The sequence below is a fragment of the Equus przewalskii genome, chromosome 3, assembly GCF_037783145.1.
Source record: "Equus przewalskii isolate Varuska chromosome 3, EquPr2, whole genome shotgun sequence".
Lineage (NCBI taxonomy): Eukaryota > Metazoa > Chordata > Mammalia > Perissodactyla > Equidae > Equus > Equus przewalskii.
Genome location: NC_091833.1, coordinates 60,100,154 through 60,127,957, shown reverse-complemented (window position 1 = coordinate 60,127,957; position 27,804 = coordinate 60,100,154). Strand labels below are relative to the sequence as shown.

Below are 27,804 nucleotides of genomic sequence, written 5' to 3'. Positions count from 1 at the left end.
GCTCAGTTCTGAAAAGCAAATTGCCATAAAAAATATTCAGCCCTGTGATGGTTAATTCTATGTGTCAACTTGGTCATGGAGTGCCCAGATATTTGGTTAAGCGTTATTTCTGGGTGTGTCTGTGAGGGCGTCTCTGGATGAGATTGGTGTTTGATCAGTGGACTGAGTGAAGCAGACTGCCCCCTCAATGTGAGTGGGCCTCACTCAATCCACTGAAGGCCTTCATAGACCAAAAACCTGAGGAAGAAAGAATTCTCTGTCTCTGCTTCCCTGTCTTTGAGCTGGGACATCATCTTCTCCTGCCTTTGGACTCAGACTCAGACTGGAACGACGGCATCGGCTCTCCTGGGTCTCCAGCTTGCTACTAAAGATCTCCACAGTCATGTGAGCCAGTTCCGTAATCCCGTTCCTGGGATTTTATCCTTAGAAAATGTATAATTTAAAAGATTTGTGTAAAACGAGCTACATGCACAAAGTTATTAACCACAGCGTTATCTATAATAATGAAACACTGGAAATAATATACATGTTTAACAATTGGAGAATGGCTGAATAGACTATACTGCATCCATTTGAAAGAAAATTATGCAGGCATTAAACTAATAATCATGAAGACTGTGTAGCAACACAGGAAAGTGTTTACAATTACATGTGAATTCATTAAAAACAAGCAGAACATTAAATTATACAAACACTACTATAGTTATAACAAGAAAAAGTAAACAATGAAAAGAATTCATATGTTTGGGTGATGAGATTACAGAAACAATTTTTGATAATTTTCTTTTACTAATATGACATTTTAAAAACAATAAAATAAAAGATACAAAATGAAAACAATAAGGGGGTTTAATTATCAGTGATTCATAACTGGGGTAGAATTCAGAATTAAAAAATACTTATACCTGGGTCCTACCTTGTGAAAATCCTGAGATGGGTCTGGGATGTCTATATATTTAAAAATACACACACACACAAACACACGCACACACATACACACACACACACACTAACCCCACGCCATACCCGCAAATACACAGGTGATTCTGAAGCATACTGGTAGGCAAACTCTCAGCATAAAGAACCACAGATCTATGGAGAATAAGGGAGATATTCCAGCGACAAGCTTGGCGTTGCTTGTGAGGCACCTTGGGCGGTGCAGACCAGGCTGTTGTTAGTGTGCATCTGGCCTGCTGTAGCCACTGTTAGCATTTGTGGCTTGTGGGCACTCTGAGGCATTGCCCTCTGAGCAGGATTGCTCCACAAGGCGGAAGGCCTCCAGGAACTCATTGATGTCAATGTGGCCATCCTTGTTGAAGTCAATGCTCCGAGCAAGGTCACAGATACAGTCATCCGTGATGTCAATCTTCATATGAGAGCTGAACAGTTTCCAAGTCTGTCTGAACTCGTCCAGTGAAATGAACCCTTACCAGAGAGAGGAAATCATTTCAGTGAGTCAGTGTTTTCAACGTTCATTTCCTCTGACATTCTTGCAAGGACACCGGCTCCCTGCTGTTAAACAGACAAAGACACCCAAGGCCTAGTACCTAGTTTAAGTCCCCAAGGGAATGGCACAAAACCACTGGATCACTAGTGGTTTCCAACTGGGAGCAATTTTGCTCCTCTCCCTCTAGGGGACATTTAGCAATGGCTGGAGACGTTTTTTGATTGTCATGACTGGGGTGGGGGTGGGGTGTTACTGGCATCTATTAGGTAAAAGCCAAGGATGTTGCTAAATGTCCTATAATGCATAGGATGGACCCCAAAACAAAGAATTATTCAGGCCAAAATGTCAATAGTGCCACTGCTGAGAAATCCTACATTAAATCATCCCAAACATACACTAACATATTCTGCTTATAAGAAGCCTTTGGACCTATACATGTACAGTGAATTGATTTTTACAAGGGTTCCAAGACCATTCAATGGGAAAAGAATAGTGTTTTCAACAGATGGTAGGGGACGACTGGATAGCCCCATGCAGAACAATGACTAGACCCCTCCCTTGCACTATAAACAAAAATTAGTTCAACACGGATCAGAGACCTAACTGTAAGAGCTAGAACTATAAAACTCTCAGAAGTCTGTGTCTACAGGTATAAATTTTTGTGGTCTTGGATTATATAACTTTTTTTAGCTATGACACCAAAAGCACAAACAACAAAAGAAAAAAGATAAAATGGAATTTTTTTAATTAAAAACTTTTGTGCATCTAAGGACACTACCAAGAAAGTGAAAAGACAATCCATAAAATCAGAGAAAATATTTGCAAAACATAAATCTGATAATGGTCTAGTATCCAGAATATATAAAGAACACTTACAACTCAACAGTAAAAAGACAACCCAAGTAAAAGATGGGCAAAGGGTTTGGATAGACATTTCTCCAAAGAAGATATAAAAATTTCTAATAAGCACATGAAAAGATTCTTAACATCATTAGTTATTAAGGAAATGCAAATCAAAACCATGATGAGATACTTCGTAACCAGAAGGATGGCTGTAAAAAAAAAAAAAAAGGAAAATAAACAAGTTTCGGTGAGGATGTGGAGAAATTGGAACCCTCATACATTGTTGATAGGAATGTAAAATGGTATAGGCACAGTTTGGCTGTTCCTCAAAAGTTAAACATAGTTTTACCATATGATCCAGCAGTTGCACTCCTAGAAATACATCCAAGAGAACTGAAAACATGTGTTCACACAAAAAGTTGTACGTGAATGTTCATAGCAGCATTATTCTTTTTTTTTTTTAAAGATTGGCACCTGAGCTAACATCTCTTGTCAATCTTCTTTTTTCTTTCTTCTCCCCAAAGCCTCCCAGTACATAGTTGTATATTCTAGTTGTAGGTCCTTCTGTCTGTGCTGTGTGGGATGCCACCCCAACATGGCTTGATTAGCGGGGCCAGGTCCACACCCAGGATCTGAACCGGCGAAACCCTGGGCCACCGAATTGGGGTGCACGCACTTAACCTCTCGGCCACAGGGCTGGCCCCAGCATTATTCATAATAGTCAAAAAGTGGAAACAATCCATATGTCTATGAACTAATGAATGGATAAACAAATGTGGTACAACCACACAAAGGAATGTTATCCACTATAACAAGGAACAAAGAACTGATACTTGCTACAACTCGGATGAACCTTGAGAACATTCTGCTAAGTGAAAGAAGCCAGATATCAAAGGCCGTAGATTGTATGATTCCATTTATATGAAATGTCCAGAATCGGCAAATCCACAGAGACAGAAAGCAGATTAATGGTTGCCAGGAGCTCGTGGAGAAGGGACAGGGACTGGGGAGTGACTGCTAACGGGTATGGGTTTCTTTTTAAGGTGATGAAAGTGTTCTAAAATTAGATAGTGATGATGGTTACACAACCTTGTGAATATACTAAAACCCATGAACTGAATGAACATTTTAAATGAGTAAACTATATGGTATGTGAATTATACCTCAAGAAAATAAAACAGTAGTAACATTGAAAAAGGCCTTTGGACCTTTGGGGGAACAGGTTGAGGGTATATAGACCTTTCTGCAATTTTTTTGTAACTTCTTGTGACTCTATAATTATTTCAAAATAACAGGATTTTTTAAAGATACTTCGGGAGTGAAACTGAAAGCGCCTTTCTGTCTAGGCGGTCTTCGTTACTTTGTATCTATCTTTGATAGACCCATACAGAATATCACATCTACTAACAACTCTTCTTCCTGGAGGAAGTTCTCATTCAGCTTGTCTTCACTCTTCTCCATCCAACCCTCTTCTACACAGACTGCTGGTTTGCTTCAGTCCTTCTAGTTTCTGCCAGTTATAAGCATTGCCATTACTGACTTTGCTCCTAAAGTGCTTGAGTAGCGAGCTAAGTAATGAGGTAGGAGACTAAAGGGTGAGAGGTAAATACTTGTCGTGTGTAGATAGTTAGAGGATAATGAGTGCCTTTACCTGAATGATCACTGTCTATGATCCTAAAAATGGTCTCCAGGTTGGATCTGTTTCGATACAGTGTTTCCAGCAAACTTGACTGTATGTTCTGCAAGAAAAAACTCACTTTGCTTCTATATCTTATATTTAGGCTTGTTCTAATATATACTTAACATACAATCAACCCCAAAGATAAGACACTCTTGAAAAAACCTGAAGATGTTTTACCATCTTTCCACCCCCAATGCCCTTCAATGTACCAAATAATCTAATAGTTTAAGAAGTATCTAGCCCGTGATGAAAACGTTCTAAAACTGACCATAGCGATGGTTGCACATATCTGTGAATATACTAAAAACCATTGAATTGTACGCTTTAAATGGATGAATTATATGGTATGTGAATTATATTGCAATAAAGCTGTTTTTTAAAAAAGGTGCCTAGCCCAAAGCTTCACATACGTTATACATTGAATAAATATTTCTTGAATAAATACTTGTTTACATGGAGCAAGAAGCTTGGTGTCAATGAAGCCGGACAGACCTGGGTTTGAATCCCAGTTCTATAACTTAGAAGCTCTGTGATTCCAGGGAGGCTGCTTAACCTCTGTGAGCAGTGTCCTCATGGGTATAATGGTGCTGATGATACCTACCTCTTGAGGTGGTTTTGAGGACAAACTGAAACAACATATTTAAATCACTTAACACAAAGTCTGGCACATAAAAACTCAACAAATAGTTGTTCCCTTTTCTCACCCTTCCCTTTTGGGTTATCAATATTTGGTTGTTTCTGATTCAAAGTTCTCCATAAGGGACTTCATGGTCCACAATCTGCCCTCACCCACCATTTTCACACCATTACCTCATGGCTCAGTTGTTCTTTGGCTAAGTCCTCCAGCCAGGACTTGTACTCCAGCATGTTATCTGTTGAGCTGTTCACCAGCTGTGGCCTTAGCATCCGCCATGGTAGTCCCAGATGCAACACGGACTCCACAGCGGCTGCCCAGTCACTCAGGGTGATCAAACCTACAGGAAAGAGCTCACTTGTTGACTTGCCACCTGTAAGTCTAGTTTCCTGCCCAACAGTGCATACCTTCTTATCCTGACATTCTTCTCACCATCTGTAGGCAATAGAAATAATGGGCACTGTCACTATTTTTCTTGGTCACAGTAGAGCTGGCTGGGAAATAGGGTTGCCAGATAAAATACAGGATACCCAGTTAAATTTGAATTTCAGACAGACCATGAAGTATAAGTATGTCCCAATTATTGCATGGGACATACTTACACTTAAAAATTATTTGTTGTCTGTCTACTACTCAAATTTAATTGGGCATCATGTTTTTATTTGCTAAACCTGGCAATACTATTGGAAATCACACAAGACTCATTAAAAAATCACGAAGCATTATACATATACAGCATTGGTTGTTTAGATGTGTATGAAAAATTGTTACTATGATTTTATGACTGTTACTGCTATTCTTTAATAGAGCTACATGTAGTCAACGTCCATTAGACATTCCATTGAGTTGAGAAAAGACAAAATTTCTAGCTTGAAGAGTAGAACACAGAACAGATAAGCACACACTCAACAACAAGAAGCCAAATCAATGGTCTTTTGCTCATCTTGGCTATACTCTTGTAACCTGCCCCACCTGTTGCTTTTTGCTTAGTTCTGGCCTTGTCATTCTTCCCTTGATTCCATTTCTTCTCACCATCTCCATCTATAGTTACCAAGTTCATATTCTGTTAAAAGCTTGGAATTTAAAAGTTTAGAAAAGATTACTGGGACGTTAAGTTGAATAAAATGGAAGAAGTAATCAAAGAGGTCTTTGGGTCATTCATTCATTCAACAAATATTTATTTGCTAACTATTGTGAGGCAGAGATTTTTTGGCCAGTTTCCTTCCTCTATGAATATTTTACTTAATTAGTCTTACCAGTTTTATCTTTATCATGCTTCTTAAATTCACCAAGAAGATCTGAGGAATGAGCAAATAACTTTCCCCGCAGAGCTCTCAGGGCTGACTCCTCGACTCTGCTAATCCTGGAACAGGGGACGAAAAGGAATGTTTTAAAAAATTAGTAGAGAAGAAATAGTCATGGGTTTTTACTACATTTCTCCTCTCTCTTTCTTAATGTCTCAACCTCCCAAGAGCTCAGTTTTTGGCAGAAGAGCTCCGTCTCTTCTCTCTCCCCACTGGCTCCCAACTTTTCCCTGTTGTGCACAAATGGGATCTGTTTGGGGAACGCTGCTGTCCTTCCCAGTGTAGGACAGTGGTTAGAGCAGACATTCTAGAGAATGACCACGAGTGCAATAAAGTGATCTAACTGCACTGTATCTCAATTTCCCCATCTGCAGAATAGGGATAAAAACAGTCCCTACCTCATAGGATTGTTGTGAAGATTAAATAAGTGAAGTCATGTAAAGCACTTAGAAGAAAGCCTGGAACTTAGAAAGCACTCAACAAATGGGATCTGTTATCATAATCATATGCTTTCCTTGTAATTTACTATTATGTTAAACAGTCACAAGGCAAGATCTATATATAACAAAATAACACTAATTTAGTTTTCTCGTTCTTATTGCGTCAATAGAGTAATGCTGGCCACAGCACTTGGCCCAAAGTAAGCGTTTGATAAATATCAGTAGTTGAATGAACAAGTATGTAAAAAGAGATAGGAGGCAAATATGTACTTTGTTCTGTCTCATTGAGGAACCAGCCATTCTATAAATAATGACCAGATAACCTATCTTGTCAAGGGCTAAAAGCAAAAGAAGAAGAACAACAAAAACACCACCATTTTAATCACATTTGATGAAAATATTCCTTGCAGTTTAAGGTTTTTAGCATAACAGTCCTTCCATGGGCACCCTAGACTCCTCAGATAGTGTGAACTGCCTAAAACTCACCCCAAGTTTCATAGGTATGTGACTATACATGCTTTTTCTGGAGTTTATTGTTTTATCAGAGGCTAAAAGAAGTGTGGGACCCCCCAAAAACTTTAAGAACCACTGGTTCGGCAAAGCATTTAAACTATTTACTGGTAAATTGTAGTCGTTGATCGTTATCACACAGGGATGCAGTCTGGCAACACTCTTGGGAGCTCTCTGGGTGTGCAAGGCTCTCAGTCCCAACGTCAAGCAGCACATATTGAGCGCTTACTACATGCAGAGCTCTGCGTGGATCATCTCATTAACCCGCCAACACCCACTGAGGTGGGTATGACTATTATGCCCCTAACAGAGTAAGTAACTAACCCAAGGTCACATAGCTAAAAAGGGGTGGGGCCAGGAATCAGTCTTGACAGGTAGACTCCAGTCTGGCTAAACTATTATTGGAAGATGTGGATTTAAACCAAAATTAAATGGGTTCTGCACGAAGGTTCCTCTAAGAAAAACACGTGATCCTGAGTTTATAGATGTTGAGACGTCAGTTGTGATTGGTTGGAGACACTCCTCTCTTATTCGTTCTCCACTGTGCTCCAGATAGTTGAGGTTGTTGGACGAGCGACTTCTGTGTAAATTAGGTGATGCTATTCTTGCTTTAACGCAACCCATGAATATTCCCAAGCGCTGAGTGCTCTTTAATTACGTTATTAAAACATGTTATTTATAGGATTCCCTACAGTGACTCCTTTTGTAGTGACAACACCTAAATCACATAGAATCACTGCATTTGTACTAACTTCGTTTTGATTTCTAATTTAGTTCATCTGATAATTAAATAAGCTTGTTCATAGCACTACAACTGTATCTGTGAGCAGCTTATATATCCTGGGGCCATCTTCTCGATAGGAGGCAGTATCGCATAGTCATTAAGTCTGTGAGCTCTGAAATAAGACTGCCCATGTCAAGGCCAACCTTCATCACTTCTTAGCTGTGTGACCATGAGCCAGCTGATTTAACTCTGTTCCTAATGATCTCATCTATAAAACTGAAATTAGTAACACGATGTATTTCATAAGTTCATTGTGAGACACTATAGATAAATTTTTTGTAACAACACTTAGTGTGTAGTAAGCTCTCAGCTAAGGTCAGAATTGTCTCAACAGAAGCCATTTTATTATTATACGCTTCCTTCCCAGGAAGAAAGGGGCATTGTTAACCAATGTGCCCACTGAAATCCCTCTGCCAAATCCCCAGAAAGTGAAAGAACCTTCCGCTGTGGTGTATGGGGTAACATAAACCCTGTAAGGATGAGAGAAAACAGAAGAGTGACCCTGAAAAGACTTAGTGGCCTCATATATAGACTTTACTGAAAACACACCCACTGAGAATAATTCCTGCAGGAAACAAATTAGTTGTTTTCATTAATGATGAGTAGGTAGAGATTTTAGAGTGGAGGGGAAGGAAGAGACCCCTGCTATAATGTATATTCTAGAGCTCACTGCTGACGTAGCTAAATTCTGAATTCTCACTTAGAATTTGGGTAAACTTCATGACATTTCACACTTCAAAGGTTCTATAAATACAATAATTCCATTTTTTGGAAAATCGTTCATTGAAAAATCTTGCCTTTGTCTCATGGTTAGCATGTGGGTTGCCTTGTTAGCTTGATACTGCACAATGTGTGGGGTCAGGGCCGGCCCCAGTTTGACATAGGCCCCTCGGTTACTGCCAACTTCATAATAGTTGGAGGCAGAGAAGATGGTTAACACCTAAATCAAAACAGAAGAGAGAGACAAGCCTTCAGGTTCACTGATGAACTCTTCACCCTCAATCTTATAGGGCCCCACCCGATTTCAGTGGCTGCTATTCCTCCTTGACCTCACCTACGGATGTTTTTTAAAAGTTACTGATGCTAGTAGGGCAGGAGTTGTGACTCAAGTTGTAAAAACTTGAATTCTGATAGGATATCCACCACAGGTTTTCTTCACATTTTTATCCCAAGTAAAAATAGCAGGGGTCATAGAAAACACTTGATTTGCTTCAACCTAGAGGCAAGCTAGGTCTAATAAACTGGGATGACCATTATAACTCGCGGGCACATCAGTTATTAAAGCTGGTGTGAGCTCTCAAAGCAGTTTCCTACAGAGCGTTGTACCTCCTGAGATGCTCTGTGAAAAAAGCTTCCCTTGTCAACACGTTGGGAAACGCTAGACACTGCAGCTTACCTTGGCAATTTATAATGAATGTAGGAAGTTAAAGGTTCTCAGAAGTCCTACAATAAGGAAACTTGTATAACTGTTTAACAAAACATTCTCACATTAGTTGGTCTCGATCTTTTTTTTGCCTGGAAATCTATTACTCTCCTGTAGAGTTAGTGTTCCTGGGACTACTCTCACCCTAGTGGCATTAAGCTAGGCAAACATTGTAGGATTTGGAGATGCCCAAAGATTAGTCTGGACATTAATTATGCTCCTGGGAAGACAAACGGTCCTGAATCCCTGCCTGGGGCACAGTGCAGAAATCTTGTTACCCTGTAGTGTTGTTTGTGACATGTGACAGCAAGTAATGTGACTTAAAGACTAGAGATGTGGCTGAGAAAACACTAGACCATATTTCCATCCATGACATGGGACCATATCTGCCCCTCACTCTCCTCTCAGGGTATTGGTGAGCTGTGGCCTCGATCAAATTTTGAGTTTTAAAGAGGCTATAAAAGTCAAGGATTAATGACTATAAAGGACCCAGTTGCTATGAGCAAGTGGACAGCAAATCCAAGGCACAGTGGACCATGAGAAGCCAAGCGCCTTAGCCCATCCAGGCCTGGAGGAGCAAGACGGACCACTCTGTGCTACCGCGGACGGTCCACCCACCTTGCGGCTGTGGCAGAATTCATAGCCCTCGGGTTTGCACTCGTGTGAGCGGATCAGGAACTGCAGGTTGTATTTCTGTAGCAGCTGTTCTGTCACGTTAGGCCCAAAATAACAGCCTCCTCCTCGAACAGTGTTGGCCTTGCAGCCCTCCTGGGCCATGGGATCACTCCACAATATATCTACAACCTGGAGAGACCAAGAGATGGTTTCTTTCCTAAAAACTAGACAGATATTCAGTCAGAGTCATTCCTATGGAAAGAAGAGGAAGATGAGGAGGAGGAGGAGCAGAAGAGGAAAAAGACTAAAATATTTGAATAAAAATAAGTGAATAAATTTCCATACAATCAATATTTGACATACATTTATATTTATATAAATTATATATATAAAATATATATATTTATATTATTATATTTTATATCCTGAGGTTCCAGAATTTTTTTACTCACAAAATGAGCACGTGTAAGTGCATATTGTTTGACAAGGATATATCCACTTTCTTGAAAATAAATCTTACATGAAAGCTCAATATATAAAACAGATAAAAAGGGGCTGGCCCAGTGGTGTAGAGATTAAGTTTGCACTCTCTGCTTTGGTGGCCCTGGGTTCACTGCTTCAGATCCTGGGCCTGGACCTACACATCACTCTTCAAGCCATGCTGTGGCAGGCATCCCACATACAAAATGGAGGAAGATTGACATGCATGTTAGCTTAGGGCCAATCTTCCTCAAGCAAAAAGAGGAAGATCAGCAACAGATGTTAGCTCAGAGCCAATCTTCCTCATGAAAAAAAAAGGGAGCTGCTCTGGTAGAAGCTTTGATCACAGCCAGTTCTCTGCAGTCAGTGCCAGTGCTCCTGGACATTTGCCCAAAGAGAAGGCCAAAGATAGTCTCTCATGCAGATTCACAAGCCCCAGATGTGGTCCTGGGAAAGTGCAATCAGGCATTCTATTTCTTAAAGTAATTTCAGAAATTTTTGAAGAATTTTCAGAGAAGCTGAACAATTTTTCTAGCAATTAACATTTTACTCTACTGTTACTACTCAGGAAAACACTGACTGCCAGTCTTACACAACTCATCTGGAAAAAGTGGGTGTTTTTTGGTTGTTGACACCTAATACTTTCTAAATGTACTTTTAAGGCAAAAAATGAATTTGATTTGTAAATATCAGCACATTATTATCGAGTCATGTTTTGTAAAAGGAGAGACTTGCGTTTTAAACTGTCAAGTCTAAGCTGATGTTGAAGCCCAGATGGATAACTCGGAGAATGGAACCGGAGCTCCCCGTCTACCTCTCTGAGGTTTCCAGCCTCAGAGTCAGCTGCAAACCCGCGTCTGCCTCGCCACCCACCATCCAATCAATCAGCAAGTTCTGCTAATTTTAGCACTTAAATAATTCTGAATTCCTTTTCTTTATTGGATGAACCATAAGAAATTGCCATTTTTACAGGTCAAAATGGTTGAATACCAACAAGTTCACGTAGTTGTATTAACACTACTATACAAGATCACCATAATCATCTCCCAGTCGGATTACAACCGTCATTTAAGGGGTCCCCCTGCCACAGCTTTGCCCCCATGAAGTGCGCCCTCCATTTGGCACGTGCTGTGGGTCCCTACTGGGTACCCAGTCTCCTGCTTCTTCCCTGTGAACAGAACTCTGACTCCATGTTGGAGGTGGCAATGTGCCTGGCTAAATACTTGCTTTCCCAGTCTCCCTTGCAGCTAGGTGGGCCATGTGACACAGTTCTGGAGATTCTGGGAAAGCCTTTAGTTGCCTGATAACAGAGGGGGACAGAAGCTGCTGGACCTAGCCCTTTCGGCCTTGAGTTACAGCAGCCATCTTTTCAACGCATTAAAACAAACAAAAAACAAAACATATAATAGCATCCCATAAATAGTGCCTTACCGTCTTACCCCAATGATGCCAGGTCACTAAACCAATTTATTCAGGCAATAGAGCCTACCTGCTATATCTTCCCATCCTTTATACAACTCTAAAATTTATGTCATTAGGCAAATACTAATATCTTTCTGGGGAGCTCTAACCCCAGGGAGAGAGAGAAAAGGGTCAAAAAAAAAATACCCTGAATTTATATAGAAGGAGGAGATTTGATGTGTTTTTCTAAAATCCTTGGTCCCTCCTGATGGTGGCACATTCTAGGGAGCGGCACCTGGCCACAACCCACCTGCCGCCACTCCTCCTGAGTGGGCTGCAGCAGCTCCCCAGCTTCTGAGTCTGCTTCTGATGAGAAGAGCAGGGGTTCCTCCTTCTTCTCCTTGATCACTGGGAAGCCTGCTTGCTGCCGGCACCGCTCCAGCTCCAGGTCCACAGAGCGCCGCACCTGCCGGGAGAGCTCCTGGGGGTTCGGGGGGATGCTGCAGGGGACGCTGGAGGAGCGGCTGTCTTTGTGAGCCTTGTGGGAGCCGAGGCGAAGGGGCGAAGACGGGAGAGAGTGGCTTTGGGGGAGAAACCATGGGGAAGGTTTCCCTGCAGAGCCTGTCTGGTTGGCTTTTCCCTTCTCTGCCTGCTTCTCATTCTCCTTTCTCGTTTTGCACCTCATGGCGGAAACAATCTGAAAATGTCCAGAAAAGACACAGATGCTAGGATGAAACTGGGGGTCCTTTCTGAGTCGCATTTTGGCATCCAGGTCAGTGCTTCTCACACAGGGGTCCACAGACAAGGGCTGGTCTGTGAACAGTTTGCTCCTGGCCCACGACAAGACAAGCACAGAACGTGACAGTAAGCCTTTAGAGACCTGGATAGCAATTGGATATTGCTATGACATTCAAGCACGTGACCCGTGGGCTTGCATTCTTTGTTTGTATTTCATTTTTCTAGTAATTCATAATCTTGTACTTTACAAAAATGTTGGTCTGTGACAAATTGGAAATTTATGACACCTCGTCCTTCACCACAGGTAATTTGAGAAATACTGAGCTGGGTCGTTGTCACCTCTTGGAGCCTGGTGATTTTAGGCCAGGATGGGAAAGGGCACTTCTCTCTCAGGAAAGTGAGCCTTCATTGACTTTTCTGTTGTTCCACAGATGCTAAAGCGAAGGAGAAGAAATGCACCCTGTGGTTGAGAAGTGCTGGAATAGGAAAAACTTGACGCTTGCTGGGGGAGAGGCAGCCCTGAATGGCGTTTTGCAGGCAGTGTGATCTTACCTGTTATCTTCCCTGTTGAGGAAGGGCAGAGAGGGGAAGGAGCATCTCTTTTCAGCCTGGACTTAATCAGGAAGATACACTTCTTTGCCAAAAGGACTGAGTATGGTCCCTCTCACTGACTCAGGGTCATTGTGGTGGGACCAGGCTAAGAACATAGACACAAGCAGAAAAATTCTGATCACGGGCAAGAGAGGGGTCAGGCCACAGAGCAGAGCTGTGGCGTCGAGCAAAAAGAGAGAGCAGACATTCCTGGCGTGCCTGAGTGCCACAGTGAAAACAGAGATGTGATGCCCACAAGGATAACAATGATAAAAGTGTCCAGTTCACAAAGGGAACTCTGTGCAACCACATAACCAAAGAAAGAGAACTTTCTGCAAATAGACACAAGGACCTTCAGGAAAGCCATGTCCCTTGTGGACTGGCTTTAGGACAAGAACAAAGAAAGACACTCAGAGAGGGTCAGCAGGACCTGAATGATGTTTGAAGAGGAATCCAGATGGAACAGAATAGAACAGACGTTTACTCTAACTTTGGACAAGCACCGCTGACTTCCCAGGTGGTTCCGGCCCTGGGCATAGAGCAGGAAAGGGCACAAAATGTGAAGGGAGTCCTAACCAGCCCCTTCTCTCCTCCTGGCCAGCTCACAGTCAGGGCTAGACCATCAGTTCCAGCCCTTTCCAGCCTCAAGGAACTTTCTTTTAAGGATGTCATCTGCTCCAAGACGCATCCCTAACTTTGATCCTTAAGGAGAATATTAGTGTTAATACGTATTGAGGTCCTTCCAAATAGGTGCTATTCTGGGCACTTTACAAGAATTAATTGATTAGCCCTCATTCTCCGGTGAGAATGCACCCCCATTTATAGCACGGATATGAAAACTGAGGCACGAGATACTAAAACTGCGCCAGGCCGGATTCCAGAGCCCTCGCTGCTCTGTGTTTCCCTCCCAAGCGGTCCCTGGACTGGGCAAATGGCTACGTCACCCTTCCCCAGAGCTTTGCAAACCAGCTGTTGGGAAGTTAGCCTTTGCTAAGCTACAGAAAATAAACTGCTCTTCAGCATTCTTTCCAAAGTTCCTACTTCTCCTACGTTTACGTAATTCAACGTGGCTCTTCCCATGAGAGAGTCTGCTCTGTGGTGACTTGCCGTCTCTACCTCCAGACATCGACACGGCGGAACCGAATGTTTGAGGTGAAAAAAAAATGAAGTGACAGACATGTGGCACTGACAGAGGAAACACTAAGAGCTGGTTTTAGGTCCCTGGGTCCCCTCCCTCTCCATCAAGAACATGAAAGGAGTGAGAGTGTGGAGAAGTACAGGGGGTTTTATAACGAGGATTTTTGGAGGGAGCTGTTGAAAATGCTGCCGCTCTCCCTCCTCTGCCTCCGCCCAGGAGTGATCCTTCTTCCCTTCCTACACTGGGTCTCGGTGTGCAGGGACACATAACTTGTCTTTTAGTCACCAGATCATAAGGAGCCTTAGCCAGACCTGACAGCTAGGCCTTGAATCCAGAAACCTTGGGCTTTGAACTGGATGCAATCCTTGAATGAGGCTTGAGTGTAAACTCCATTGGGGTGGGGATGAGCATGGTTGTACGGGAAGGAGGGTGTGCGTGGAAATTTGGGGAGCCACAGGGGCAGACTAAGGCAGAGTCTTGCTACCTCAACATCTGTCTATTCTTCTTCCTTAGTAACAAAAACCCAGATTCTTACAGCTACCACCTGGAATGAAGATTACACTTTCCACCCTGCTTTTCAGCTGTGTTCACATATGACAAAGTTTGAACAGAAATTTTGTGTACAACCTAATGTCTGTAAAGGAAGGAAAACTGCCTTTCTTCTGCTCTCTAATTTATGCTGGCTAGAATGTGGTCATGATGGCTGGAGATAAAGTAGCCATTTTGGGCCATGATGCAATATGGTGGAGCAACAAGAGAGCAGGAACCTGGGTCCCTAATGACTTTGTGGCGTTTCTGTACCAGCCCTGGACTGCTTGTTTCCAGCTTTTATTTATACAACAAAGAAGTAAGCATTAAGCCATTCTTATTTGAAGTTTTCTGCCACTTCAGCCAAATGTAGTTAATGCTATTTCCACTTATTGAGTGCAAATTTTGTAAGGCACATGCACATATACTTTCATTTAATCCTCAAAACATCTATGATATAGTTATTCATATCCTTATTTTATAGATGTAGAAACTGAGGTTACAATAAGTTAACTAATTTGTTCAATGTCACATAACTATAAGTAGCAGAACCAGAATTTTTATCCACTTCTATCTGACTTCATAGGCCATGAGTTAACCACTCACCATACCTACTCAGGGAAAAAAGGACATACTTCCACACTCCAAAATCTGTCTGGCAGAGACTACCATTCCCCCAAATCTGTCTTCCCGTCTCTGTCATAGGAATGGAAACCCCAACTTTTGTGCTGGGCACTTGGCCAACCAGAAAGAAGACTGCATTTCCATCCTTCCTTCCAGTGAGTTGTAGTAATGTAACTATATTCTGAACAGCTGGATGAGAGCAGAAGAGATGTATGCAAATTCTTCACTGTGTCTTTAATGGGCAGGAATATTTTTCTTCCCTTCCTGCCTCTATCCTAATGCTTGGAATACAGAGGTGGTGGCAAGGCGTGTTGGGCTACGCAGTTGAGGACATGGGAATGACGCCCCAAGGATGGCAGAGTAACAAGACATAAGAAGCCTTGGTCCCTGGACACCCTAGCAAAACAAAGCTGCCATACCAGCCAAGAACTGCATGTTGCAAGATTCAAACCCAGGTCTGTCTGATTCTGAAGCCATGCTGTTTCATTTATGTCTCATATAACATAGGCTTTTATATCAATTAGAGTTGCCCAAAGTAGACTGGTTTGTGTGGTAATGAGGTCCCTGTCTTTGGAACTGCTCAGCAAATGTTGTCAAGGATGTTGTAGTAGGGGTTCCTGTGTGTGATGGATAATTGGAGTATAGACACCATCATACACTGTTCAAGTGTAAGAGTCTATGATTAAAAGAAAATAGAGTCTTTGCTTTCTAGATTTCTATTCCAAAATGACATGGAAAATAGAGACTTATTAATATTGGAGTATAATACATTCTGTCTCTCCCACTCCCCCTCTTCCTGCTGGCTATTGTAAATTCCTTTAGGGCAGCCACCATCTCTGGTTATCTTAGTATCTCTCCTAGCACTTTCCTTGCACAAGCAGTTAAAACAAAGTTGTTGAGTTTAATTGAAATTGATCTTCATCTTTGCATCTGCCAATAGCATCCTCCCTGCATGAAGTAGGCACTCAATGCACATTTGTTGTCTTTAATTGAAGATGATCTGAATTATCTGGGAAATAGAGTCTCTTCAGGTGACAGTGATTGAGGGGTACTGAGAATTATCTATATCAGGAATGGCAGGTAGACAGCACTAACTGCCACTCCCCACTATCATGTCTATGGCAACATCACTAACTGATCACAGCATACTCACTCCCTGAGCCCAGCTATGGATTCTCAATCCTTCTCCTATTACTGGTTTAATGGCTTTACTTAACAGCCCTTTTTAGTCAACTGGAATCAGCATGCAAGATGACATTTATTTTATGTTGGCAGTGAAACTGGGCATGATGGTGAAATTTGCACTGTCTCATTACTCAGTCAGTACCTTGTGCCTGTCTAGTTTAGACAAAAGCTCCAGGTCAGTCTTGTCTGACACTCCACCGTGAAGAATCAGGACTTTCTCATCAACCAAAGTGGCCAGCGGAAGCCAACAGAAAACATCTTGCAGTACTTTTAGTATTTTCTTGCCATGTGTCTAAAAAGTGATATTAACAAGATACTAAGTTTCAAATGATACACTCAACTTATCTGAACTAAGAGAAATTTTTGCTTATAAAGGCAGCCCACCTTATATTTATGCATCACTTCCTTGGTGAAGCCATAACTAGATTTAGAAGCAAAAAAGATATTAAATTTAGTGACAATAGTTATAGCATAATTGCTTTTTTATAAAAATGAGACTGTAGAATAATCACTAAAATGTTTATAATTATAACGTTATCTCTGGGTAGAGAAATATGGGATATTTTAATTTTCTTCCTTTATTAATTTGCATTTCTTTCTTTTTCTATAGTGAAACTTTATTGTTTATATGATAAAGAGTACAGAGGGGCCGGCCCAGTGGCATAGTGGTTAACTTCAGCGCACTCTGCTTCAGCGACCCAGGGTCGCACGCAGATTTAGATCCTGGGTGCAGTCCTACACACAGCTCATTAAGCCATGCTGTGGCAGCGACTCACATGCGAAATAGAGGAAAGCTTGGCACAGATGTTAGCTTACAGCCAATCTCCCTCATCAAAAAAAAACCAGTATGGATATATGAAAAAAAATTTAATGGTTTTATTAGATAGTAGGATAATGTGTAAATTTTTTTTTAAAGATTTTATTTTTCCTTTTTCTCCCCAAAGCCCCTTGGTACATACTTGTGTATTTTTAGTTGTGGGTCCTTCTAGTTGTGCTATGTGGGATGCCACCTCAGCATGGCCTGATGAGCGGTGCCATGTCCACGCCCAGGATTCGAACCACCAAAACCCTGGGCCATTGAAGCGGAGCACGTGAACTCAACCACTCAGCCATGGGGCCAGCCCCATGTGTAAATTTTTTAAAAACCTTTTTAAATGTTATATATTGTGTATTCTACTTTATAAAATTGGAAAGCTACTTTAAAAAGGCATCTAACAAATAAGAAGCTCTGACAAAATAACTTTCTACAATTGCAACAAGTAAACATCAAAGCCCCATGCATGTTTTGGTTTGTACCGTAAGTTCACCATATGGTCCTCATGGTTGCCTCGGTTAAGATGGAACTCTTTTGGGTAAACCAACATGAAGGCAAAAAGAACCATCAGGATCTCTAATGAATCCTTGCCTCGATCCACAAAGTCACCATTGAACACGTAGGCCCGCTCTGGTGACGGGAGGCCATTCTTCCCAACAAGGAGGCAAGTCCAAGAAGAGGCACCGAAGGGAGAGAACAGGAAATTAGGTCAAACCAATGTGCATTTGACAGTCACATCAGATCTAACACCAATTCTGTGCTTTCTGGCTCTCCTCCAAAAGTGAAATGCCAGTAAAAGATGGAAATATTTTCCATTGGTCTTATATTTCCTTTCCAGCCAGGCTGAGGTTATGACATGCTCATCAAAATGAATGTGTTATACAAAGCCAAAGCGTTGCCATGTGGCATGCACAAAGGGCACTGAACTTGTGATCCAAAGGCCAGTTTTAAGTTCTGGCCACACTGTCTTTAACTACCAATAATAACAATAGCTGCCATGGATTCCTCGAGATTAAATGTGACAATACATGGGAAAATGCTTTGGGAAGTGCAGTGTACATATAAAGCAGTACTACATTAATAGAATATTCTTATATGTTGTATATGCTCTACATTTTATAACCAAAAATGAGCATGAAAATAACTTTCCGTTGCTTTGATAATAAACTATTATTTTATTTGGAAAAAAGAAAATCAATTGCTAAATAATGGTTCCTTCTCTTTATTAACCTAAGACTTTTGAAAACAATTTACAGAAATGTACTTGAGTATAATGCAATGCTGGCTTTTATATTATGTACTTGCTACATAGTAGCAGATATTATTTAAAAATAATATTTTTAAAATCCAAGCAACGTTTAAGCATTTATTTAATAGATACTCTACTTGAACATCTAAATTAAGCCTCAGAACAAGAACTTAATTGGAACATTCATACCTTATAAAATATAAATATTAAGTCATCCAACTGGCCGTGTAAATCTCCTAACAAAGACAGAAAAAGAGTATCAGTCTCAATTGGTCCTTACCGTTGTTTCTCATTTTACTATAGAAGGAAAATACCCTGAAAAATCTGAGTATGTAAAGAAACTTAGGGTGACTTATTTTTCCATATGTAACATAGGGATAAATATTAATTTCCCTTGTTGCAGGGATAGTTAATATTGAAAGCAGAAAGCACAATATTTTTCCTGCACAATTATCATAAATAGTAAATGACTTCTATTTTTACTGAAGCAAAGATGGAAGAGAATAGTGCAGGGTTGCAAACCCAGATGAGAACTGAGGCCTTACAGGCCAATGTTAGGAGATTTTTTCAAGAGAAGTTGGCAATCTGGATTTTAATACAAAATCCTCTTACTTTCAAATGTTGGAAACTAATTTTAAAAGTTAAGGACATTTCAGGGCAGATGAGACCATCTGCTGGCTGCATGCAGCCCTGGAATTGCCAGTTTACAATCCCTGCCTCCCCTAAGTTAAGGGTGCAATGTCAGTCTAGAAGGGATATTTAAATATCACTGAAAACATAATGAGATGGGAAAAAAATCATCATTAACAGGATTTCTTTCTGGGAGAAGGATACATGTGGACAGAAGGAATAATTCACTAGAAATTGAGGCCTGCTCAAGTAACATTAAATGTCTTCTAATAAGGGAGGGTCTGGCCATTTGTAAGGATTTTGTTCTGAATGGAGGGCATGGGTTTGGGGTCAGATATGAACTGCTTGGGAAAAGAAAGCAGAGGCTGGGCCCTCTTGCCCCACAGTTCTTCACTGCCCCACCTCGACTTTAAGCCAATGTGGAGCGAATATGTAGATCCTGTCAGTGTGAAGAGATGAACTTGGCCTGCTGTGTTGCCCTACTGTCTCCCCCCCAGCCCCGCCTTTTCTCCTCCCCTATCACAGGCCGAGTTTTCTTTGTGTCTAGCATGTAAGGCCGCTTCTGACTGGCTCTTACCACACACGGTGATCTCCTCGCTGTAACAGGTGGAGACCCGGTTGATGTTCGGCAGTTGCACCAGATATTTCCTGGTTTCATGCAAAAGATTCAAGACATAGCGAGCGTGGAGCTGCTATTAGGAGGAAGAGGAGGGAGCGAACAAAGCAACACTGATGTTCGTGAGGGAAGATGGGCCTCACCTTTACTGCTAACGACCCCAATCACCCAAGACCCCAAAAGTGACCCCAGTAAACTGCCCCTGGGACCCTGGGCACAGATCCTTTCTTTTTTACCCATCTTCTGCCCTTGTTTCTGCTTTTCATCATCCCCTAAATATCAGACTAATTTCCTCTTTCCTAGCTACTCTATGAAAGCCTTCCTTGCCTTTGGCCTGGGAGAAACACACCATTGTCTCAGCGAAGGATGAATAAGTGCATGCATGTTGATGGTACTGAGTGATGCTGACATTACTGGGAACATCATCTAAACTCCTCCTGCAGTGAATTATCTTCACTGAAAGAGGGGAAAGATTGGCATCTGACCACTTCTTGCCACTTCTGCCTCTACCAACAGGGTTTCAAGCCACTATCATCTTTTGCCTGGATTATTGCAGTAGTCTCTGGATGGTCTCCCTGCTTCTGCCCTTGCTCCTTACTCTCTGTTCAGCAACCAGAATGATTATTTTAAAAAGCAAGCAAGATTATTTTATAACATTCCTGTGCTCAATGTTGAATATCTCCCATCTCTTTCAGAAGAATAAAAATCCACCCCACTCTCTCTCTGCCTCCATCTCCTAATGCTCTTCCCCAGGCTCCCTCCTCTCCAGCCATAACGGCCTTCCAGAGCTCCCTGAGCCGTCCAGGCAAGGTCCTTTCCATTTGTTCCCTCTGCCTAGAATGCTCTCCCCAGATGTCCACACGGCGCGTTCCCTCACCACCCTCCACCTTTGCTCGGAAATCACCTGTTCAGTGAGCCCTTCACAGACCACTGTGTAAAACTGCCATCTCTCCCACCTAGAACTTAGCTCATTCTTTTCCTCAGCTCTCATCACCTTCAAATAAACTACAACATTTACTTATTTACTGTCTGTCTCTTGCCTAGACTGTCAGCCCCTTGAGGACAGGGTCTGTATCTATCTCGTTCACTAGTATATCCCCAGTGCCCAGAACAGTGCCCACACAGAGCGCTGCTCAATAGTTATCTGCGGGATGGATGAACAAAGAGAGACGACATGATTAGGAGGGGAAGTTTTCAAAGCATAAAAACTGGCTGATTGACCACAAGGTCCTGGCTAAGGAAATGGGGAGTGGACTCTCTCTAGTGGACTCATGACACGAAGACCTTAAATCCGGGGCCATGCCTGCTCTGAGGAGTCTGCTCTCCCCCGACACGTTCCGGGAGACCCAGGCTCCGTGGGCGAGCGTACTTGTTTCAGTCTGAAGGCTTCCAGCAGGGCAGTTGCATGGTCAGGAAGCAGCGGGAATGAGAGGCGTGGCCCCATGTAACTGTCCGGTACCTCTATGCAGTCATAGTCCCTGCACCCCTCCATCTCGGAGTCCTGGGGGAGTCTCTCCTCAGTGAACATGCGGCTCAGGAAGTCCCCTAGTCAGGACAGAAAGGGTGGGCGGCTCACATCCCACCTGCAGTCCACGGGCCACCCGGAATTCTCTCCCTGGACTGTGCTTCAGGTGGGACCTGGCCAGTCTGGCATCAGCTCCAACCCCAGAGAGGAGACAGGAAAGGGAAGTGACAACAGATGAGGATGCACAGGAGGAAAAGGTTATGTTTTTACATCCATTCCATTTTACTTTTATTTTAAAAGATTAACTTAGAAAGCATAGAATTTAGGGGCCTAGCTTTGTAAGCCGGAGGAAAGGGAAAAGCCGCAATGGAAGAAAAGTTCACGGGCATTTCTGCTGTGCTTAGTGAGAGCAGCAGATGCCTCCGTCTTCCAGTGCCCTTCAGCGACTGCCAACTGCCTGCCTGCAAGTCTCGGCCTGAGGGCTTTCTTCCCGGTCAGTCCGCAGAGGGCCTGCCGCAGGCCAGAGATGCTGTGGAATTGACAACCCTGCTCACGGGCCCTCCCCGCAGGCTTCAACCAATGACTCTAGGGGCTGACACATGAAGACTCCAGTTCCCTCTACCGCCGGGTGGGATCATTCCCAGGTGTGCATTTTGCACTATTTCCCAGGCGCATTGAGTTATTGGCTTAGTAGCCCACCCTTTATTGGCTGCCCTCCCTCTCCTGAATCCCTAGCCCTCTCCCCACCCTTCCCCGCCCTACAGTGTTTCCTGTATTTAACTAATAAATTCCTTGCGCTCAAATTCTTGTCTCCAGGCGTGCTTCCAGGAGAACCAGGATAAAATTCCACTCTGCCATTTATTTCTCAGCCTCCTCACTCACTCCCTGGCTGTCACCGGATTCCTGTTTTCACGCCCTGTGGCTCTTCCACCTCACCCAGACATCTATGACCCTGAGACAGGAGGATGTGCTACGTGGCAGTTCATACTCACTCTCATTGTGACTGCTGGGGGTGAAGTGATCCATAAGGTAGCTGAAGAAATCGTGGAGCTGCAGAAGAACCCAAGACTTGGCTTTAGAGATGAGTGAAAAGAGAAACCAGGGGTGGTCCAGATCAGCTGCACCTTGTGGGCACCTGGGCCTTGCTGCCCAGGAGCTGGAAGGCAGAGCTGGAGGCGGCTCCACCCCACAGCCCACTGTACCTTGACCTGGTCTTGCTGCCCAGCATACTCTATGGACTGGAAGATGCTCCAGGTGCACCGCCGCCTCATCTCCAGGCGTGCCATATAGCGCCGGTACCATCTCTGGATCAGGGCCGCTGCCTTGAAGGCTGTGACACAGATGGTGAAGCAAGCCTGTGAGCTGGGACTCCCTTGGCCTGTGGAGAGGTGGGGGTGCCTCTCCCCCTGCAACGTGGGATAAAATGGTGGGGAAAGCACTGCCCATAGGAAGGATTTGCATTACTGCTGGCCAGGGTGCTCTTTTCCTCATTCCCATCCCCCATCCCACTCCCATTCTGATCTGGTGGTTATACTGATATCACTGGAGGTTTATTGGAATTCCCACTTATTGATGAAAACATCTATATGTGTAGAGATGCGAAGGTTGACTGCCAGGATTCTGAGAAGAAGATGTAACCCGGAGGGACTGCAAGGATGCAGCCCCCTTGGACAGTGGCTTAAGGCAGGGGCGTGGCAGGGAGAACAGTCATGCGCTGCATAACAAAGTTTCAGTCAATGAGGGTTTGCATATATGATGGTGGTCCCATCAGACTAGTACCATATAGCCTAGGTGTGTAGGAGGTTCTGCCATCTGGGTTTGTGTAAGTACACTTTATGATGTTCACACAAGGACAAAATCACCTAATGATGCGTTTCTCAGAACATATCTCTATCTTTAAAAGCGATGCATGACCGTATAACAATAGACTGTGTCAGGAGAGCTGGGTTCTAGGCCTTGAGCCGCCTTGACCACAATGTGGTCAGGCAAGTCGCCTTCCTGGGCCTCAATGTCCTCATCTGGAAAGAGGGATGGACCAGATGATGACTGGGGAAAACAAACAATAGACAAACACACAAATTACTACTATAATGTCAGGTGATGATAACTTCCTGCTGGGCCCCCACATTCGTGATATCCCCATGGACTTTAAGTGGTAGCCTCATCACAATACTTCCATGACTGCGCTATCAAATCCAGCCTTTGGGCTTTTCCTTTTGCCAGGACCCACTCTAGGTGAGCGGGTACCACAGGATGGCATGGGTGGGTTTACTTCTTCACAGGAGCTTTAGGAGCTGTGGTCAGGTACTGCTACCAGAGAAGAGGACAGCTGTCCGCATAAATAACTAGATTCTTCTTAAGTTCCTGGGCCTGAACGTGCCACCAGTCATGAATGGGGTATTTGTGGATAAAGCTGGATTAAAAAGGAAACCCTGCAGCTTCACTCAGGTCAACCTTGTGAACAGTAGACAGATTGGTTTAATATATTTAGCTTGCATTAGAGAGCTAATAGAATTCTCACTGATTTCTCTAAGAGGAAAGACGATTGTAGAGTAGGAAAAGAGAACCTATGATGAATTTAAGCAAAATTGAATTTTCCTTTGAGAAAAAGGTCATATTTATTTCTCAAAGGCACTTACTAAATAATAAGCGATGCGGTTGAAGCTCTCCCAATTGAATTCTGTAAATCCATGATCAGGACAGTGCATGAAATGTCCAGAGTAAGCACTACAGGCTCCTTAGGAACTTCTGGGAAACACACAGACATCCAGACCTCACCCTAGACCCATAGCATCAGAATCTCTACAGGGAACCCAGGAACCTGCAGGTGTGACAACTCCAAGCATGCTTTTTACTTGCGCTGAAGTTTAACCAACACTGAGGAATATCATGGCCACCAAGCTCCCCTGAAAATGTTGTTTGCTAACACCTTGCCTCAAGCATTTTAAGGCAAATGCTGCCAATTAGATATCCTTACATCCTCTGTCATGCTTCTGCTCTGTACAGCAGGGAGGGCAGGCAATGCCTCTCTTTCTCCCTCTTTTTTCTGCCTCCCAGCCTCTGTCTGGGGCCTGGGTTACCTACAACTGAGATGGCCACTCTGAGATGCAGCATAGTTTGAGATCCTCTACCCTATCCTCCCTTAACAGCATGATACAACATGCTTGGGCTCCCCTGGCTCAAGCCTTGTGTAGACTAAATCCTGGGGTGCAAGTTGTAAGTACACTTGGCTGTTAAGAACAAGGCAACCATGTGAGGAAAGAGGCCGAGGGACACCAAGGCACCAGATACTGAGTGACGAGCTGTCTCAGAAGCAGAACCTCCAGCCCCAGCTGGCCTGAGGGTTGTAGACAAACCACCCAGCTGGGTCCTTTGCAAAGGCCTGACCCATAAAATCATGAGCAGAATGAAATGGTTGTCTTAAGCCAATTTCAGGGATAGGTGGTTACACTGCAACAGATAACTGGAACAGGAATTGTATAAATGTTTTACAAAATTATAAAACGAATTTAAATCAAAATGAAAAAAATCAATCTCTAAAAATCAAAAGCAAAAGTTAAACAAATGAATCTAATGTTGTATAAGTTGGTGGCATAACCACATGGAAACGAGTTACTTCAAATGACTTGAAAATTCAGTACTTTGCACATCCCCAGCGGATATATCTGAGGACAAACAGAACTGCAAAGAAATCTTAAAGAGTTTTCAGTAATCATATTGTTTATAATAGTATGTTATTATTATCATGAAACTATTATTTATATATGGTAAGATAACGTAAAGGATACTATTTTAAGGTCACTGGGAAAAAAGATTTTTAATAAAGAGAAAAGAGATATAAATAAAATATCAAGGTTGTTAAGTAAAAATATTGTGATCCTAAATATAAATTGGTGATGACTTTTTTTCTTTAACTAACACACATTTTCTGGATCTGTTCACTGAAAAGGTATAAAAATAATGACCAATCTGGTAGCAATAAACACCCACACCCTGGGGCAATAGCTCCTCCTGGTCTGCGGCCAAAAATGCAAGATGAGCCTGGGACACGCTGCCAAACTAGAAAGCAAGGAAGCCACGTGCTTCCAGAGATGCGCAGGCCCAAATAAACAAGGTGCTGCCACTATTTCCCTCGTTTCCTCCTACATCTCCAGCTCCTTGCTTCCTCCCACATGTCTGGCAGCCTCTCCTCAGCCTCCAGTGCTGACTCCTCTCCTTATGCTCAAGCCCTGGAGTGCCTCATGGCTCTGGCCTAGGCCCTGGCCTCTGATCTGTCTCTCCTCCCTCTAGGCTACTTCAGTGACCCCAACCACCACCCACACTCTGGTGCCTTCCAAATGCATGTATCTCCAGCCCAACCTCTCCTCCCAAGTCCAGATGTGACTATGCAGCTGTCTACCCAGCACTTCCACCTGCATGTCTCATGGGCACCTCAAACCCAGCATCTGTAAACTCATCATCTTCCCTCTAGTCACGCTTGATTCTCCTCTACTACCTTTATGTCGGTAATTGGCATTATCTTCTGACCAGTTTTGCTAGACAGAAACCTGGAGGTTCTTCTTGATCCATCCTTCTCCCTCACCCCATACATCTAATCAGTCGGATCCTGTCAATTCCACCTCTGAATATTGTTGGAATTCACCTTCTTCTCTCCATCTCTGCTGCCACCAACTCTGGACCAAGGTATCATCATCTCTTGCTTAGATGACTTTAGTAGCTTTTAAACTGTTCTTATTTCTTCACAGAAGCCAGAAGGTCTTTTAAATTTGTAAATCTTATTATATAATTCCCTATTTTTAATTCTTTAATAGTTCTTCATGCCTTTAGGATAAAATTTAAAATCCTTTAAGACCCTGGGTAATCTGGACTCTGCCTACCTCAGCAGCCTCATATTGTGCCATCCTCCATCTTGTTCACTTCAGACCATTCAGTTTCTTGAATATGCCTCTCTTCTTCCTACCTCATGGCCTTTGTACATGCTGTACCCTCTACCTGAAATGCCCTTTCATCCCCTCTTTGCCCAATCTTATTTCATTTACTCATATGTGTGTAGTTTGGGATAAACCCCAATGGACAGCACTGATTCCTTAGTAAATTTTAGTTCTGTCAAATATAGTTCACCAAGTCCTACAACATTCAGCTGAGCATTCTGGTGGTCACATCAGAAGGCGGAGAAGCTAATTTTCAGGAGTTGCCTGAGGAGGAATATAATGGTTTCTTGCTCCTATCCTGAGAAGCCCCTCCATATGCAGTGTAGGCCTTGGGGTACACACAGCTAGTTTGGGTGGTGGGAAACACATACCTTTCTCTGCATTTTGGAAAGCAAAATGATGTTGGGTTGAGGTGCCACTTCCCATAGTGTAAATGCAATGTTTCTGCAGGTCCAAGATAGCAGGTCCAAGAGAGAGTGAATTGCTTGCTGACAAAAGGAAGAGGGAATCTGAAATAGGAGATTCAGGCAGAGTATTGGCTCAGGAAGACCAAATTATCTGTGGGCCTTGTCTCCACATCATAAAAAACGTGTAACTATCTGTGAGATAACTATCCGTAACTACCCTCTCCACCTCTCCAGTCTCAGCGCAAAGGTTTCTTCCCTGAAGATACCCTCCATTTGTCATCTCATAGCCCTCCTGTGTTTTCCATCTTTCTCCTAGCTTTTCCTTTTCAGCCTAGAAACATACTGAAGTCTCTTCTCTTGAATCTCCAAGCAATTCATCACCATCGTCATCATCCTTTGACCTCCTATATCCCTCTAACTATAACCCAACCTTTCTCTTCTTCTGATCCAGATTTCTCTCAAGAGTAGACTACATATTTTCTCCTTAATTCCTCTTAAAACCATTTTTTTACGTCTTCACTACTGATTTAAAACGCCTTTCATGCTAATGTCACCAACGTCTTCATCTTTTCAGTCCTTACCTTACCAGAAGAGCAAGCCTATCTGTCTCCACAAGTCACACTCTGATGAAAATTCTACTCCTTGGGCTTCCATGATGCCAGACTCCCTTGTATTTGCTTCTACTTCTCTGACTATTTACTCTGCCTACTTCTTGAGCTCATTTTTCTCTGTCTATTCCTAAAATGTCGATTTTTATTTGTATTCCAGTCTTAAATGTCAGCTCTCCTGACTCTGCACATGCTCCCTGGATGATTTAATCAATGCTCACATTTTCAATTATCACTTCCCACCTCTCAAATCCATACCGCCATCCCAGACCATCCCTAAATGTCAGCCCCATGTACCCAGCTTCCGGCTAAACTTTCGCTGGGGTGCCTCAGACTCCACATACCACAAACACAACTCATCCCCCGAAAAGCCTACTCCTCCAGCTTCATGTGATTTCTCTCCTCTCTCCAAACTCTGCTCTTTGACCACCATGACTTAATGTTTTTGCTCTCACCTGGAATGTTCTTCCTCTCCCGCCCCTCTTAACTTGGCTAACTTTACTCATTCCTTAAGGCTCATTTTAGGCATCACCTTCCTTAAAGAAGCCAGGTTGACGTGCCCCTCTTCTGGGCTCCTGAATATCCTGTGCACATCTCCATCGCTGCAATGCCACATGGCAGTTTTCTATTTTGTGTCTGTCTACCGTTAGACTGTGGGTTCCTTGAGAGCAAAGACTGTGTGTGAGCAAATTCATCACTTTATCCCCAGTATTTGGCA

At 43.0% G+C, this 27,804-nt stretch overlaps 1 protein-coding gene across 2 annotated transcripts; it reads right to left on the bottom strand.

Annotated features, from left to right (window-relative positions):
• Positions 1-1,071: 1,071 nt before the first annotated feature.
• On the bottom strand, positions 1,072-27,804 carry PPEF2 (protein phosphatase with EF-hand domain 2). 2 transcript variants are annotated; one of them, XM_008542031.2, is made up of 16 exons: positions 26,443-27,804; positions 22,343-22,470; positions 22,133-22,190; positions 21,045-21,220; positions 19,637-19,751; positions 18,619-18,665; positions 17,663-17,829; positions 16,751-16,787; positions 16,509-16,658; positions 11,873-12,259; positions 9,685-9,870; positions 8,441-8,583; positions 5,862-5,968; positions 4,782-4,945; positions 3,942-4,029; positions 1,072-1,425 (listed from the first exon to the last, which is right to left on the bottom strand). In XM_008542031.2, the coding sequence occupies exons 1-16, from the start codon at positions 26,495-26,497 to the stop codon at positions 1,175-1,177; spliced, it is 2,259 nt and encodes a 752-aa protein (XP_008540253.1). In that variant the 5' UTR covers positions 26,498-27,804; the 3' UTR covers positions 1,072-1,174. The 2 variants fall into 2 exon arrangements, with proteins under 2 accessions (XP_008540253.1, XP_070468872.1); XM_070612771.1 differs by having other exon boundaries at positions 19,637-19,748.